Source organism: Squalius cephalus, assembly GCF_949319135.1.
Source record: "Squalius cephalus genome assembly, chromosome: 4".
Lineage (NCBI taxonomy): Eukaryota > Metazoa > Chordata > Actinopteri > Cypriniformes > Leuciscidae > Squalius > Squalius cephalus.
The window spans coordinates 40,320,787-40,337,744 of record NC_137125.1 but is presented as its reverse complement, the minus strand read 5'-3'; the positions used below and the strand labels follow the sequence as shown (position 1 = coordinate 40,337,744).

The 16,958-nt window shown below is 37.1% G+C and overlaps 2 protein-coding genes across 3 annotated transcripts in view; both read right to left on the bottom strand.

Annotated features, from left to right (window-relative positions):
- Positions 1–1,554: 1,554 nt before the first annotated feature.
- Positions 1,555–9,713, bottom strand: stk38l (serine/threonine kinase 38 like). Of its 2 annotated transcripts, none has more exons than XM_079868246.1 (14): positions 9,395–9,713; positions 8,076–8,215; positions 7,882–7,933; positions 7,483–7,605; positions 6,500–6,583; positions 6,040–6,163; positions 5,723–5,877; positions 5,480–5,582; positions 4,149–4,210; positions 3,958–4,075; positions 3,709–3,832; positions 3,406–3,501; positions 3,149–3,240; positions 1,555–1,758 (listed from the first exon to the last, which is right to left on the bottom strand). In XM_079868246.1, exons 2-14 carry the CDS (start codon positions 8,201–8,203, stop codon positions 1,631–1,633), a joined length of 1,389 nt encoding a protein of 462 aa, XP_079724372.1. In that variant the 5' UTR covers positions 8,204–8,215; positions 9,395–9,713; the 3' UTR covers positions 1,555–1,630. The 2 variants fall into 2 exon arrangements, with proteins under 2 accessions (XP_079724372.1, XP_079724371.1); XM_079868245.1 differs by lacking the exon at positions 9,395–9,713 and adding an exon at positions 8,960–9,056.
- A 1,120-nt stretch (positions 9,714–10,833) lies between these two features.
- cacna2d4a (calcium channel, voltage-dependent, alpha 2/delta subunit 4a) overlaps positions 10,834–16,958 on the bottom strand; it is a 39,084-nt gene continuing 32,959 nt past the window's right edge. Inside the window, exons 32-39 of the mRNA XM_079868244.1 lie at positions 16,245–16,320; positions 15,861–15,913; positions 15,726–15,781; positions 15,550–15,570; positions 15,238–15,355; positions 12,264–12,379; positions 11,836–11,918; positions 10,834–11,696 (exon numbers count right to left, since the gene is read on the bottom strand). Coding sequence (XP_079724370.1) covers positions 11,601–11,696; positions 11,836–11,918; positions 12,264–12,379; positions 15,238–15,355; positions 15,550–15,570; positions 15,726–15,781; positions 15,861–15,913; positions 16,245–16,320 — 619 coding nt within the window. The 3' untranslated portion in view covers positions 10,834–11,600. The remainder of the gene's footprint in view (positions 11,697–11,835; positions 11,919–12,263; positions 12,380–15,237; positions 15,356–15,549; positions 15,571–15,725; positions 15,782–15,860; positions 15,914–16,244; positions 16,321–16,958) is intronic.

Here is a 16,958-nt window from a genome sequence, read left to right as displayed (position 1 = left end):
ATGGGCACATAGGCGGATCCCAAACACTGCTGAGCCAATAAGAAATCACACTCATCGTGCTACATGATATATTATCATTATATTATTAATATACGTTCATTTGTCAAACTATCGATCATTTATATGATTACATATAATATATATAAACATAATAATCATTTTCGTTTTCAAAGAGCCTTTGAAAGTAGCACTGAGTAAACTTTTTTTGGGGAAAAATCCCGTTGTGTTGTAGTTATAGAAATCACCACTAGAGGGCGCTTGACGTCCATCGATTTTCAGTCGTGAAGTCTTTCCACATTTTTAACATTTATTTCTTGCTTTTACATTTTTACACCATTCAACAAATAACAAATTAACATAAGTGAATATATTAAATAATAATAAAAAAAAAAAAACAGCACCAATCTCTTACACGTAAGCTACAGCATTTGCTCTCTCTTCAGTCTTTCTATTAGGCCAGTCATTTGCAGTCATGCACAACAGCAGATGTCAAGACACTATACATCTTCAACAACTAAGACAGCTAGTAAGAGATGATTACATTTGGATGAACATATTATTCGAGTGCTGTATGATGTTACTGGCTGAGATGTCTTTAACTCTGTAAATGATAACGCAAAAACTTCACTAAAACTTGTCATCTTTAAACACAACATACACTGGCAGTTCACTCACCAATTTGTGTTCTTTACTGACCATCATGTACTTGTTATTTGGTTAAAGTTTTGTTCATGTTAATTTTGCAGACAATATGCTAAAATGTTCTTGCAAATTAGCAATTACTTTTATCCTTTTAAACCCTGTAGATTTGTAAAACTTGGGAGGGCACGTTTTTATCATGATTGATCTTCCCTTAAAAACCACTGATTGAAGCTACATCTTGCATGAGTTACAACAGAACAACACAAATGGTTGCATAGGTGAACAATGCTCACACTCAAACAAAACTGAATCAACTACATGACTTTGGGTGGATGAAATGTACAGGAACAGGAAGAGGAGGACTGGCTGCTCACTGGCACTGACATAAACCCGTTCAAGTTCATCTCCTCATCAAGTTTCTTCTAGGCAGGATTCAATCATACAACAAAACAACTGCACAAATACACTTGTGGGAAATATTCAGCATCAGGTAGTTAACTATATTATACAGTGTATACAGTATGTCTAACAATGTGCATCTCATTTGGGTCTATATAGATTCTCAACTTCCTGGGGGAAAGAAGCTAAAAAGTGACTGAGAGAAATCAACTTTATTGCAATTTTGTCACCTAAGAGGTTTGAGGTTATAACATCCTATATTTTCTGAACATAAGGCTTCAGTGATGTATATGCTTCCCTTTTTTTAAATCTGCGACCCTGTTTGATCCAGTGTTGAAGAGCATTTGGACAACCTTTTTGTCTCCTTTTAGCAGAGCAGCAGGACAAGATATTCTCTCCATATGTTTGGCCATATAAGTATGCTTCTTTTTTTTTCCATTTTCATTTTTATCGTCACCAGGGACTCCTCTGAGAACAGGTCTAATGTGTAGCACAAAGCGGCAGTGCATAAGCTTTTCATCTGCAGATATCTGCATATGAATTGTCATTTACATTCTAATCCTTCTCTTCCAGACCATCTGTTCCAGTTTCACGCCTTGCCCGCCTTCATGTAAGTGGGGATGGTGCCACGCTGTGTCAGTCCCTCGAAGCGTTTGTAGGTGTAGTTGAGGAAAACCCAGTCCTTGGACTTGAAGTCTGGTTCTGTTACATTTGTCACTGAAATGATTGGTGAAGAGGTTAGTCAGAACAACCAAAAGAGACATGAAATGCATTTATAAAATGTAATTTTAAAGAGCTCAAGCATTTAAAGCGGCAGACAACATAACTGTAGTGTGCACTGATAAACAGAGTGGTGTGGATGCTAACAAAGCTATCCTTATAGTCATCTTATTAGAAAAGTAAATGAGTGCTTGAAGTAGAAAAAAAAAAAGTGTCGGTACTCTCTTGAGCACTGGCTGGAAAATGCAAATCATTATCACATTTGAAATATGTTTTATACATGAAATATATTTTATACATAAAGTATACATAATTTAGAGCCAAGCTTATGGTCTTTGAAAATCAGCCAGTTGTTCTGGGAGCAAAAATACTAGGGCTGTCAAACGATTAATCGCGATTAATCGCATCCAAAATAAAAGTTTGTGTTTACATAATTTATGTCTGTGTACGGAGTATAATTATTTTCTATATATAAATACACACACATGCATGTATATATTTAAGAAATATTTGCATGTATATACTGTGTATATATATTTATATTATATATAATTTATATTATATATAAATATTTTATATATAAATAACACATTTTCTTAAATATATATATGCATGTGTGTGTATTTATATATAGAAAATAATTATACTCCGTACACAGACATAAATTATGTAAACACAAACTTTTATTTTGGATGCGATTAATCGCAATTAATCGTTTAACAGCCCTAAAAAATACATAATTTGATCTTTTAACCAACACTCATGGTTACTGACGTTATTGTTAACATCATCATTGTCTGTGGTAGTAGCAGTAATGTTTGCTGCTGCTTCTTCAGGTGTTTGTGCTGCTGCTACAGCAGACTTCTCATTAGTACCGCTGGTTAGCTTAGTTTTCTGCTCACGGACGATGTCTAAAGATATTTTCTCTGTTTGAAGTTCTGTGTCTGACTCACACATCCTTTTGGTCCCCTTCTGAAGCCAGGCTAAAATAGTAATCGCAGAACTGTATGATAGTAATACGGAATTCCTTGCAAGACTAGCCTCTACATTAGGTGTCAATGTCATTCATTCAGGTTATTCAAATTAGTATCATAAAAGAGAACTCTCCGATAGGGTAGACTGACTCTGCTTGCAATCATGTGATTTGTCGAGATGAGAGGTAATTCACGTAGTGCCCCCTGGGTAGTGTGATGCCATTAGTAACACTGATGCTTTGAACATGTGTATGCTAAAGATTGCGTTATAGTTACTTTAGGATTGTTCTGGCTGTGAACAGGTCTTACATTTGTGGAGATGCACAATTTCAATGCCGATTCAAAATAAGTTTTCTTATTATGTACAGTATGTCTGTAAGTTTGAACTTATTATCAAAAATGGTTTACGGTACCTGGCTGTAGAATATCTGACTCTGGAAAGTCGTCAAAGTTGGATGTATCATCAATGCTCTTGATGTCAATGGAAATAGCAGCAGGTCTCTCTCTGTGAGCAGTGAAATAGTTAAATTTAGTTATCAACTTCAAACAGTGGTTCTCTATGATCGTACGCACAAAAAGCTTGATTACATTAACATTTTGAGTGCTTTTGCCGTTCTAGACGACACTGCGATGACGTAAAGAACACAGAAAAGTGTGTGTGCAGTTGTACCTGATATGCTCCCAGTCCACGGACTCAAAGAAAAGGTGAGATTTGATTTCATCCACACTTCCTGATCCAACCCTGTTTTCTGGATCTGTGCAATACCTGAAAACATATCAAACAGTTTTGTCAGATCAAATGATCTCAAGTAATGACAAGCTCATTTTTGAAAGCGGTGGCACTCTTTACTTGAAGGAACCAATCATTTTAACCTCAAAAGTCCAGTGGTGTTTTGTTTTTCGAATTGTACAGTAAATCGACTGCCGCTTTCTCCTATTCGGTTTGTGTAACGGATACGGTAATGTTTCTGACCTAAGGATCAAGTCCTTGGCTCTCTCTGAAATGGGGACTTCTGGAGGGAAAATTAGCGTTTCTCGCCAGTTCATGACCTTCCTGTAGGTTTCCTGTGGCGTCTCGGAACAGAAGGGTGGGTAGCCTGGAACAGGAAAACAAAACAAACACCTGTTTCAGCGCAGGAAAAGCCTACAGTAAAAGGCTTTTACAGAAAGCGATGACTGGCCTGATCTGAACACGTTCACTTAGTGTTTTGAAGTTACTAACCTATCAACATCTCATACATTATCACTCCAAGAGACCACCAGTCACACAGCTTGTTGTAGCCCGTCTGCAAGAAGACCTCAGGGGCGATATAGTCCGGCGTCCCGACGGTTGAATATGCCTGTATATTAGAGGAATGAGCCATTGACACTATCAGGAATTTTCTGTTCTGTAACACAAAGACACTCTCTTACCAGCTGTCTTCGGTTCTTCTTCCATGTTTCTGCTTTCCGTTTTGAATTCATGTTTTGGAAGGCTAAAGGAGGTTGAAGCAGAGCAAATACAGTTAATTTTTTTCTTTAAAAGGGTCATACTTTTTTTATCCCTTCAGGTCTACTTATAACATCATGTTTCCATCCAAAGTTGAAAATTTAACTTGTGCACAAAATTGGAATATCGCATAAAACATTTGCGAATAAAGCAGCGTTCCTCCCTTGTGTTCAAGAGAACAAAACAGCAATTTCCAGGAAAATATAAAGATGGAAGTTGCTGCAATCAGGGAATCTTTTTTCCTACATTGTAAATTATTTGAGTCTCAGAGCACTCAGACAAAACAGAATTAACGCTGTCATGCTAACTTGCGTTTGGATGCCTGGTGTAAAGTCACAAAGAGTTTTTTGAGGGATTCACATCGAGGGATTTAGGTAAAGGGATTAAACTATTTTGTTTCCATCGTAGTTTGTGCATGTCTTCTTATCAGAAAAAAACATTTATTTATGCACATTTTTAGAATTTATGCATACTTGGCGTTTCCAGAAGTTTTTTTTTATGTGATATCCCAAAATGTGCATAAAAATAGGTGGATGGAAACATGTTATTTTGCTATTTTGTGTCAAAGTCAGACTGGAATGATAAGGGACTCTGTTGGTAATTAGTCTATCCTATTTCTATTACCCCACTATCACTGAGAAGAAAAGCTTTCTGAGTATTGAATAGGCATCATTGATAGGCATCATCTATAAATGGTCTTTTTAAACTGAGTAGGAAGTTGCAGTAGTGGTTCTTAACATTTTTAACTCAATGCCACTGTGTACAACAGTTTTTGAAGGCCCTATGACTTTTCCAATTGTTTGTGATTTACTGGATAAATATTTGTTTTTAAATATTTTAACTCACAATTTCAACCTAATACATTTTTTTAGAGCTTAATTAGATACATGTATAAAATCCCCATGGAATTAAGATTTTATTAATGTTCTTGACTTTTCCAGGTCTGAAAATTACATGTATAAAATAAAGCTTCCTCAAATATTTAGGTTTTCCAAGACTGTGGGAATCAAAGACAAAAAAAAATATAAAATAAAATAAGAACTATCTAGATATTTACTTGTTTTGTCTTATTTTAAATGATTTTCAGGCACCCCAAGTGAGTCCTGGTTCCCTGTATGCGAACCACATAGTTTTAGTATGCTTTAATAGTCAAGGTAAATTGATTTCTTATGATATGACTTTTATATAGTAAAAGATTAAAAAAATGTCAGTACCGTTTCTCTGTGTAATTTGTGTACGTATGTTGGTTACTCACAGAAGTCACTGGGAGGGTTGTGCGTGAGGTTCCGATAAAATTCAGTCCGATGGGCCTTCTTCAAGCCTGTGCAGAGGCCAAAGTCAGACAGCTTGACATGACCCTACAAATCATAAAGACACAGTCTGTTATGAGGTGTTCAGTTTCAGAGTACAAAAGCCTTCCAGAAACCCACTCATTTCAGTTTAAGATGTTATTTTGTTTGTGTGTGAGCAAATAAGAGAGATGAAGATGAATTCCCACCCGGGAGTCAAGCAGCAAGTTGTCAGGTTTGATGTCTCTGTGAATGAAGCCCAGCTGGTGAATAGAGTCAATGGCCAGAACCGTCTCTGCGATATAAAACTGCGTAGCTTCTTCCGATAGTGTGTCTTTCTTCATCAGCAGAGTCATCATATCTCCTGAACACACACTCAAGAGTTACAGCCTCTGGGCAGCTGCTCTAAAAATAGGACTTTCCATGGTGCTGCTATTAGCAGACTGTTGTTAGTACTTTTCCAGTTCTAAATCTCTCACTGTTACATCAGTAAAGCACATGTGACATGTTGTACATCTGTCCTCACCTCCAGGCAGAAACTCCATGATGAGATACAGATTACGTTTATCTTGAAAGCTGTAGAACATCTTAACTACCCAGGCGCCATCAGCCTCCACCAGGATGTCTCTCTCGGCCCGGATATGAGCCACCTGCCGCAGGGAGACATACAGGTGAGGAGAGATATAATCAGTGGATCGGTATGGCAGAGAGGTGACTGTCGGAGATTGCTGAATTAAAGGTGCAGTAAGCAATTTCTGAGAAACGTTGTTAAAATTGGATTGGACCGAGCACAAAAATGCACTTGTATCCAATCAGCATTAATGGACGTGTCCAATCGTTAGGGGGGAGGTGCCTATGTTGCATAGCGTTTGTGAATTTGGGGGTGGACCTGTCAGGATAGGGAGATCCTTTTGGGTAGGTGCGTGTTTGTTTTGGTTTCACAGAAATCGCTTACTGCAGCTTTGAATGGAATCGATTGTCCATACCTGCTCTTTCTCTAACATGTCTGCTTTCCTGAGGATCTTCATGGCATAAATGTGACCTGTGTCCTTTTTCTGAACCAGGCGCACCTGAATACAACACAACATTTTTGGAGAATCGTTGGGATTTTCAGTGAAATGTAAGCTTAACTTTACTTAAATTCCTTTCTGGAAAATTCTGGAAAAACAAAGAAGTCGATGAGGATGATTACTAAAAAACAGTGTTTTGCTAACTGACACTATTAAAAACATTTTTGTTAATTGAAATAAAGTTGAAATAAAATATAAATATTGAATGAAAAACTTAAACTAAACAAACATTTAGAAATTTTGCCCTGGCAATTAACTGAAATAAGTTTAAGTACTAAAAATACTGAAATAAAAATAAAATAAAATGTAGAAATATTAAACCAAAATATTAAGAAAAATAAGAAAATGATAAGAAATTTAACAAATTAAAATGAAAAATGAAATAATAAAAATATAGGCAAATTCAAACTATTAATAAACACTAAAATAGTATATATATAGTACTTAAATAACATTGGTACAAACACACAATGGTTCTGTTTCAAATCCTAAAGAGCTGCCTAACTAGACAACATTTTAGGGCATTATAGGTGTGCTCCTAAAAGTAGGGATCAACATTATGATGCCTCATTTTCTAAGGAAGTTTATCATTGTACTTATTGGAAAAGGAAATCCCAGAACGCATTGCACAAGCTCAGATTCATCCAATATGGTGGACAAGTTGAGAGAAAGATTATAAGCATACTTATATTTCATAGAATACTGAAAAATCCATATAAAACAGGTCTATGTTTAACACCAAACTCTACTGGGCTCAACTGTGAGTCACATGAAGAGAGCTAGTTACAGTATGTGGCTTGCTTATGAAGAGCGTTTCATATCAGTCACTTCCATTTCGGCTAGGATGTTGCCTGAGAAGACGGTACACGTCAAAGTTTGGAACACAGCAATAGACACACCTCTCCAAATGCTCCTCTCCCAATCACTTTGAGGGACTCAAAGTCATCAAGACCAAGGCGGGTCCTTTTGAGACGCAGAAACTCGGTCTCCTTACGAGCGTGCAGAGAGCGCCTCATGCTCTTCTACGACAAAAAAAACCAGACACTACTCAGCCAAATATATTGAATACTCTTTTGGTGTTAGTCATACATTAAATCTATCTGGCGTACTCAAAGCAGGGTAACTAAGCACTAAGCAAACAGTCTGAGTCCTATTCAAATCACTTCGCAGATAAGCAAAACCAGTTTTTGCTTTGTTGACACTTCTGTGATTATTAACTCAGAAAGTCATTCGGAATATAACCAGAATGTGAAGTACTTCTACGGTCAGCATAGATAGATTCTCTGAGGGCATCTCACCTCCTCATCGGGTAAACCCTCCTCATCCATCAAATTCTCCAGCTTCTTCTGCCTGAAACGGGGGAGAACAACTGCATTATGACCAGTCACAACAAACTAGATTTATTCTAATCAAATAACACTTGATTGAATTGATACGTTGAGTGATATGGCTGGAGGAAGCAGGTGTGGTGGGTCGCTGTTGCCATGGTTACCTCATCTCCCGCTCCTCATGCTGGGTGAGCAGGGTGCTGTAGAAGTGCTCCAGCGTGAGTTTGGCCACGGTGACTCTCTCACGTGTATGGTTGCTCATGGGGAGGGGCGCTGCCATGCCTCCCGTCATGGCCACGCTGGTCTGTAACAGGAAAATCATTTGCAAAGCAGAGTTCTCAGAATACAAATGAATGCAACCTCCACCAAAAAGCCCAACTTATGAACAAAACACATGTTTGTCTATGAAATATTTTAATAATTACAACAATTGTAAATGGACTCATTGTGACTTATATTATTTTGTAGATCATAATGTAATTATTAATAATATTAATAATTATCATCATCATTCTAGTCACAGCACCATGACCAACAATAAACAAATATAGCCAAAAGATTCATTTTACATTTTTGAATATTATAACAATATAATTTCGTAAATAAGGGTTATTTAATCTGATTTATATCGCAATTACAAAATAACACTGGGGTAAATTAAAATAGAGGCTAGTTCGTCATCGCTAGTACGACAATGGAAAAACCCGGAGTGGAGTTTGTGAGGAAATCTATATTCCAGAGCGGCGTTCAGTCTGTGCGCGTTGCTGTGTGGATACACGCACAACTTGATGGTTTGGCTTCTTTTGAACTATTTTCGTCGACAGAAGAATTATAGCAACCAACTGACCAGTTTTTGCCCGAGACGTGAGATATTCGATATTAACTGCTTGTTTATGAAACTGTATTTTAAGCAATATCACGCAAACAAAAGTGTTGTTGTTCTGAAGCTCAAATAATTGCAGCCTCGTGCCTAAAAACCGAATCGCTTTTGTGATTTTGTTCAATTAGCATTATTGATGTCTAAGCATTGTTTGTTAGTTACATTTACCCGTTCGGGACTGAGGAGGACGTTACTGCACCTGCTCATGCTGCGGTCACTGATGTTTAAATGAATACGGGCCATTGTGGGGTAACGTTAAACGAAAACTTGATTTGAGCGCGCGCGGCCTCGCGTCTGCGTGCGTGACCTTGCGAACGTGACATGCAGTTTGACAGGTTGATAAAACATATACATTGACGCGGATGCACCACATAGATGGCCGTATTCAATGAAGACTGCATTTATCAATATACCTTGTCTATCAAAAACACACAACATCTTAACGGACGGGTGATATATAACAAAAAAAGCATTGCGATTATCACATATAACATCTGCTTCTGTATCATGTATTATGAGCATCAGTCTGCATAAAGCTGATTGTTTAGAACAGCACCACCACTGTGATTTATTTCCACCACCATCATATTTGTAAATTCTCACCTCCCCGTCCTCCTCCAGATTAGACAGTTTGCCGGACACCCGGGGATCAAAATAAGGATAAAATAAAGCGAACTGAATGGCCGTCCGTTGACAAGACAAAGTCGCTCAGTGATCGCTCATGTTTATTCTCTATTATTCAGGCTGATGTGTTGTTGAGCTGCTGCTGCTGTTGCGGAGCTGCGCTGACTCTGATGATTATGATCCTCCTCCCCGCACGCGCTCACGCTGACAAATCAAGAGTCCCTGACGGCCCATGACAATTTTCCAGAATAAAAGTTGACAAAAAAGACGATAACACACAATAGAATAATGGAAAATTATAGAAATTGACAAAATAGCCCAGATAGTAAGCCATTTAGACCAAGCAAAACGATGTTATTTTGCCAATTTATATTATTCTCCATTATATTATAATATATGAAGGCTTACTGGTCAAAAGTTTGGAAAAATACTATTTTTAATGTTTTTGAATATAATTTTCCAAAATAAAGCATAATATAATGTTTTAGAAGTCTCTTATGCTCATCAAGCCTGAATTAATTTGATTTAAAAATACAGAAAAAAGAGTCATATTTCACGATATTATTACAATTTTAAATAATGGTTTTATATTTTAATATATTTTAAAATATAATTTATTTCTGTGATGCAAAGCAGAATTGTCAGCATCATTACTCCAGTATTCAGTGTCACATGATCCTTCAGAAATCATCCTAATATGCTGATTTATTATCAATGTTGGAAACTGTTGTGCTGCTATTTTATAATAATACAATATTATTTACATTTTTATTTTATTTTTCATATTTTTATCGGATATAGAGGAATAAGGACATTTCATTCTACCGAACTAACGTTACACGCAAGTGCTGAAAAATACTCACACAAGTCAGTTTATTTGACAGTTTGACATTATGTTGAAAGTTATGTTATTGTATGTGTTAGTGTTGGCTATATGAGACTAGCAGTAAGCTAGATCAACATTAGAATAACAAACTAATCATATTCTAACACTTCATCATGTCGAGCTATATAACATTGATTAGTTGTATGTACATTTGCTCACCTGTCTAATAAAGTATGCAAGAGCGGCTTCTGTGTCAAGCCGAAGTTTGTCGCGGACGGGGACGCATCTCGAAAACGCCACGCCGATAGTTCCTCCTTAGTTCTGCCATGGTTCATAATGTTTGAACATTATGCCACTAAACATTATGCAGTTGTCCACATCTGTCACCATGGTTACTATGGCAGTACAAGCGGAAACCAGGGATAACACGGGTATTACGTCATTGACAGGCGACAAGTGACAAGGGATGGGCACTATTTAAAATTTAGAATTTCTCTGAATTTTCAAATTCTTGGAAACATTTAGGATAATGTACATAATGGATGTATGTACATAATTGAAAGAAATATATAACACTGTGCAAGTGGTTTTTGGATATTTTGATTCAAAATTCTTACATATTGTACCTTTAATAATGCATAGTTATTATAATTGACACATTGTGCAAGTTGCAGAACAGACAACCAAAAAACAAAGGTTTAAATACAACACATCTTCCTGAAACATCCTCTGAGAGACATTATCATATAATGTTTTAGTCCTCTGGTGACAAAGACAGCTGTGAAAAGCAATGTTAAATATTCTTGTTTTCTTTCTTTCTCTCTCTCTCTCTCTCTCTCTCTCTCTCTCTCTCTCTCTCTCTCTCTCTCTCTCTCTCTCTCTCTCTCTCTCTCTCTCTCTCTCTCTCTCACACACACACACACACACACACACACACACACACACACACACACACCCACACACACACACACACACACACACACACACACACACACACACACACAATGTGCACTTTTCTCCTGCTTTATATAGGCTAGAGAGACAGTCACTTACAGTCAGCTACTGGCCACAAATTCCCTTCTCTAATGTCATAGTTCAATGAAGCTTGGCTTCTGTTCGTCCTTGTGTGGGTCTCATTTTGTTCCAGACAAAGACATAAAATCCCAGCACTGTTTAAAAAAAATCCACAAATTTGTCAAATAATGAGTAAGGCTACATACAGTACACTTGATATTAAAGACTTTTCACTGTAGAAAAATGGTGTGTTCTAGTTTAAACTCATATTATTGCTAATTAAAACATGCTGTGTTGAGTGTGTGCACTATGGGTGACTCTCTTGGGCATTTAACAGGCCCTCTGTCATCGACGGATGAGTGCAGACACTGATAAACAGGCTAGAAACAGCATGATGGACAGGCTGATTGCCACAGCCCCTCCGCAGTCCTTGGCATTTTCCTAAAACAGACAAGATACACAGAATATGTATCAGAGATTTCTTAATATCTGAAAATCTTATTTTGTAGGTAGACAGATTGTAATCAGAAGGCAGCCTTGCAATGCATGTCTGAGAGCCGTCTAGTATGTGTGTGTTTACTTGAGGGTGGTAAGCATGACAAGACTCAGGCCTTCTTCGTATCTTCTGAGATCTCATGCGGTCACATTTGACTGAGGCATTGTGTGCTCAGCGGTTAAGAAAAAAATGAAGAAAAAGCAAGAATAAAAACAAAGCATCGTTATAGCAGATCCCAATTCATTTCACAAATATATATATTTTTAAATAGAATATACTTTGTTATACAGTTGGTTGCTTGTTTATAAAACGTATAAAGATATGTTTGAACATAAATTTAATTTGATTTACTTAAAGGTGCACCCAGAAATTTGAGTGAAATTTGTCCTTTCTAATGAAGTAAATTTACTGTTTGCACCTTTAAGTGACTAAACTGATCTCATTCAAAACTGTGATTCATCTCCTCAGTGTGTGGTCTGGGGAGCCTGATTTAGCTGGGGTTTTAAGGATATATTTGACCTCTTTGGGCTCCATGGTGATGGGTGCGTACTGCCGAGAACAGTCACAATCTGCCTGGACCACCACCAACAGCAAGTTACTGTCTGGAATCTGATTAATTACGAACACCCTGCGTGCAATAAAAGAAAAAGAGAGATCAAGTCTAGTTAATGGCATTCTTATTGCAGAACAACTTTATTAATCCAGAGCAAATGGACTTATTTCAATAACCACAAAATGTAGATATAAGTTACATGAGGCGCTATCAAAATAAAAGTCTCGATGACCTAGGGAGGTGTCACGATTTCCCTGTGTCTTATATTTGTTTTGATATCCTTTTGACTTGTCTTGTTGAACATAAGGTTCAAGTCCTGTATATTTAGTTCCCGTTTCCCTTGTCTCCATTGTTATCTTTTCATAGTTGCCCTTGTTTGTTACAATGTCAACTAATCACCTGCACCTGTCTATCATTACTACTTTGTCATTAAGGGACTCCATTTTCAACTAAAAATGTAAAATCTTTTTATGCATTTTGGCCATTCATTTATATGACAACAGCATTTTGTGGGACTGAAAACTTTTGAAAACTGGTTTTAAAGTGCAAGTTTTTGAAAACTATACCATGATTATCTAAAGGCCTGTTCACACCGGGACGAATTTCGCGCACGATATTCGCCGACGTTTAACGCCTCGTGACTAAACAAAGGGCGCCAATGTGAGTGTGCACACCGGCGCGAAAAACGGCACGCGTAAAAGCGTCATTTTTTTAAAAACGCCTCGGGTTCGTTTTTTTGGTTTGACGCGCCGCGTCAAAAACTATCCGACCAATGAGATTGCCGCTTTTGTTCACGTGTCTGGAGCTTCTGAAGTTACAGTAAAACACAACTTGGGGGCGCTCAAACACAAAACGGTCTTGCCGAGCACACATACGCAACGGCGAAGAAGATATACACCAAGTAGCGTCTACACTGCCGGGAAGAAATAAGACGAGGAAGATGCAAGGCAATATGAATGTAGAGCTGCTGGTCTTGTTGGTGTCGGAACATAAAGAACTATATGACAAATGCGACAGCGACTACAAAAATCTTGATAAAAGAGAACTGTTATGGAGTGGTTTCTGTTTTACATTAAGCGCCATCTAATGTCAGGGAATGAATTTGCATGTTCACTCGGCTCATCGTCAGCGAAAATCGCTTGGGTGTCAACACAAAAAACGCGTTGAAAAATGCTGGCGAATAACGCGCATTCGTCCCGGTGTGTAGGGCCCTTAAGGGTATGTTTACACGACAACGATATGCTTAAAACGGTGAAGTGACTAAAACGACTAAAAAACGCTGTATTCTGCTGTCAGGCCATTAGATGGCGATGAAACACTATAGATTGAACACGTAATACGCATGTGCATGACTTCATCGTCTTCAGAGATTCGCGTTTTTGTTGTTTACATGGAGGCCGAACTTTGAAACCAATTTTCAGGCACCCAAAACGCCGTTGTCATGTAAACGAATGGCCAAAACGGATAAAAAGTGTTACTTTTTAGTTGAAAACGGTGTTGTGTAAACAGCCCCTAAGTATAAACTACAAAAACGGAAATTTGTGAAAACGGTGACGTCATGCGCATGCGTATTTTCTTTACAAAGTTACATCACCAACTACTAGCCTGGGAGCATAATACAGCATTTTAAGTCATTTTCGCAGATCCGTGTGTTTGACAATGGTGTCATCTGTACGTGAAAAACGCACAGGAAAAACTTTTCCGTCCTAAATGTAATTTCATGGTTCATCCGCGTCAAGCATCTTGAATATAGATTATCAAGTCAAGCCAGTATGCGACAGGAGGTAACCATAGCAACTTTCTGCTAGAATCAGTATCGCATTGTACATTTACCAAACATAAATAAGGTCATTTGTATTAATTCATTATAATGTTTCTAAAATATTCAATATTGCTAGTTGTGCTATCGGTGCCAAAAGAAAAACACTCTACGCACGAAAATCACCTTAACATAGTTGTATAATTAGAACGCAAGTAAACTGAGAACTTGTACAGAAGTTTGATAAATATATGCATGTACCATATTCACTTTTTCAAAAACTATGAAAAAAGATGTGGACTATAATACTCCTAGCCATAATTAGTAAGTAAGTAAAATATTCTGGAAATAAAGGTATATGCTTTAAAACGGTTATTTTCTTTCATATTTTTGGCATATCCCAGGGGCGATTCTAGGATTTTAATAAAAAAAAAAAAAACCTGGGCTAACCCCCCAGTAAGGGAATGCTTATTATTAATAATAATAATAATATATATATATATATATATATATATATATATATATATATACACACACACACACACATATTAGTTTGTATACTAGAGTAGGCACGAACAATACAGTAGGTTCTACACTATCTTTCAAGTCTACCCTGAATATTGATTTAATTTCAAAACATTTGAACTAACCAGCTAATATTCATTAATATTCATTAAGAATATAGACAAACCTTATATTACTGTAATTGTCTAGATTGGCAATATGCTTAATCTGGCCTATATTAAATCATTTCTTTTTAGTTATACTGTAACCTTATTTTCCAGTATATAATTTGTCACTAGAGGGCGTCAAATAGAGAGGAAGGCATTAGAGCTGACTGAGAGCATAGGACTTCGTTTGCCCTCCGTCTCTTGTGTCTTGAAATTGTGACTTTATAATTCCACACTTACAACTTATTTTTTATATATATATAAAATATACTGTTAAATATACTGAGCACAGAATATACTGTATTTCAAACGTATGGTTGAAAACTACAGTATGCATTTATAAATCTAAGAACAACTTAAGGCTCTAGTAATTACAATTTTACGTTTTGCAAATGCGACTTGAATTATATACATACAAAAATATATGTATATTTTAATATATGAATAACAAGAAATTGCATTGCAATACCATCTTTGGTCAAATGATCTATGTGAGTTCTTACTTTTGACATCTCCCACACTTGATCAGGCTGTTGGTTTCTTTGATTGACGGCTCGTAGACGAAGCTGGGATACTCAGTGTCACATGGCTGCAGAATGCCTCCCTTTGACTTCTTACCAGCTACAAAGCAAACCCATGGATTAAAGAATGCAATGTCCTTTTATCCTCAAATAACATCAGCTATAGGATACTTTCATAAAATCACTTTTGATCATGAATAACAACATGAAAGCCATGACCAAATCTTTCTCTGCTCTCTCTTTTTCACACACAGCACAAGCAATATCACACACAGTGATGGAAACGGCACTTACCTGAATGGAATAAGGCTTTGGCTGTGACACATCAAGATGAAGGAAGGTTACAGAATTAAAGAAATAAAAGGGCAAACGATGAAGGTGAAGATGAAGGAAGACACAGGAACGGCCATACAAACAGGTGAGTAACACAAATGAATGCAGTATTTATATCTAGTTTACTTTACACATACCCTCCACAAAGTGATCGGAATGCCAAAGACCGTAGATGTTGAAGTCCAGTAAAAACCTGGCGGAGAAAAAACGTCTGATTTTACAAGCGATGAACTCACTGATGTCGTAAAGAGCAGAAAAACAGCCACACTTACAGCAAGAAGTTCGATAGGAACCATTTCAGTGCTGCCAGGAGATTATAAAAGGGCTGAGGGAAGAAAGAAAAGCAGAACGAAGGGAAAAAGAGAATAAAAGAATCAAGATGGCATCCTTTCATTTCAGTTACACTGAGAATTTCTGTGCAAGAGCTCATGACACATATCTCGTCTTTTTTTTCTCGACACCATCACCATCTTTGTGATCGTGGTGTGAAGGCCAAGTCTTTTTTTCTAGATCAGCCCTGACCTGTGACCTCCACTCATAAAGTCATACCACAATGGATTGCAAGAGCAGCAATGTAATGTATTACATGTTACACTGATAGCATCTGACTGTTGTGTTCTGGTAGACGTTATTAAAACAGACAGCAGAATGCTTACACTTAGCAGGGGTCGAGCGCCGCTAGAAGAGTGAGTATTCGCCTTACACATGCCCTGATAGTCATACAGTAACACTCTGTGGAAAACACACACACACACACACCTTAATGCAGTACATCACATTTACATTAAATGCACATTTTAAAAATAATGTTTTTTTTTTTGTTTTTTTTTTATGTTTATGATCTTCACACTACGAAAAATGGTTCACTGAAAGGTTCTTTTATATAACCATTTTTCCTAGTGTGAAGATCATAAACATTTAAAAAATATATATATATATAAAGAGCTTGTAAGGTTGCAATTGTAAGGTTCCATGAATGTTAAAAGTTCTTCATGGAACCATTAGCCACTTTTCCATCGCTGCCTTGGTTGGTAGCGCAAGAATTTGCATGATATGACACGTAAATAGTGACCGTGTTAGAGAGGATGATCAGATATTTCTTTTAATTTTATTATTAACTAATAATGTGCTTGGCCAGCTACAGGAAACTGGCAGCCAGGCAACAGGAAAGTGAGTGGCGACGTCACTACACGCACAGCTCTACCAGTATCATGGTTTCCACAAAAAATATTAGGCAGCACAACTGTTTTCAACATTGATAATAAATTAAGAATTCTTTCTTAGAATTCCAGTTCCAATCTCAAGTGGAAATATAACTGGAACCGTTCCTTACTGTTCTTAGAACTGTTCGGCCTGATGATGGAAAAACA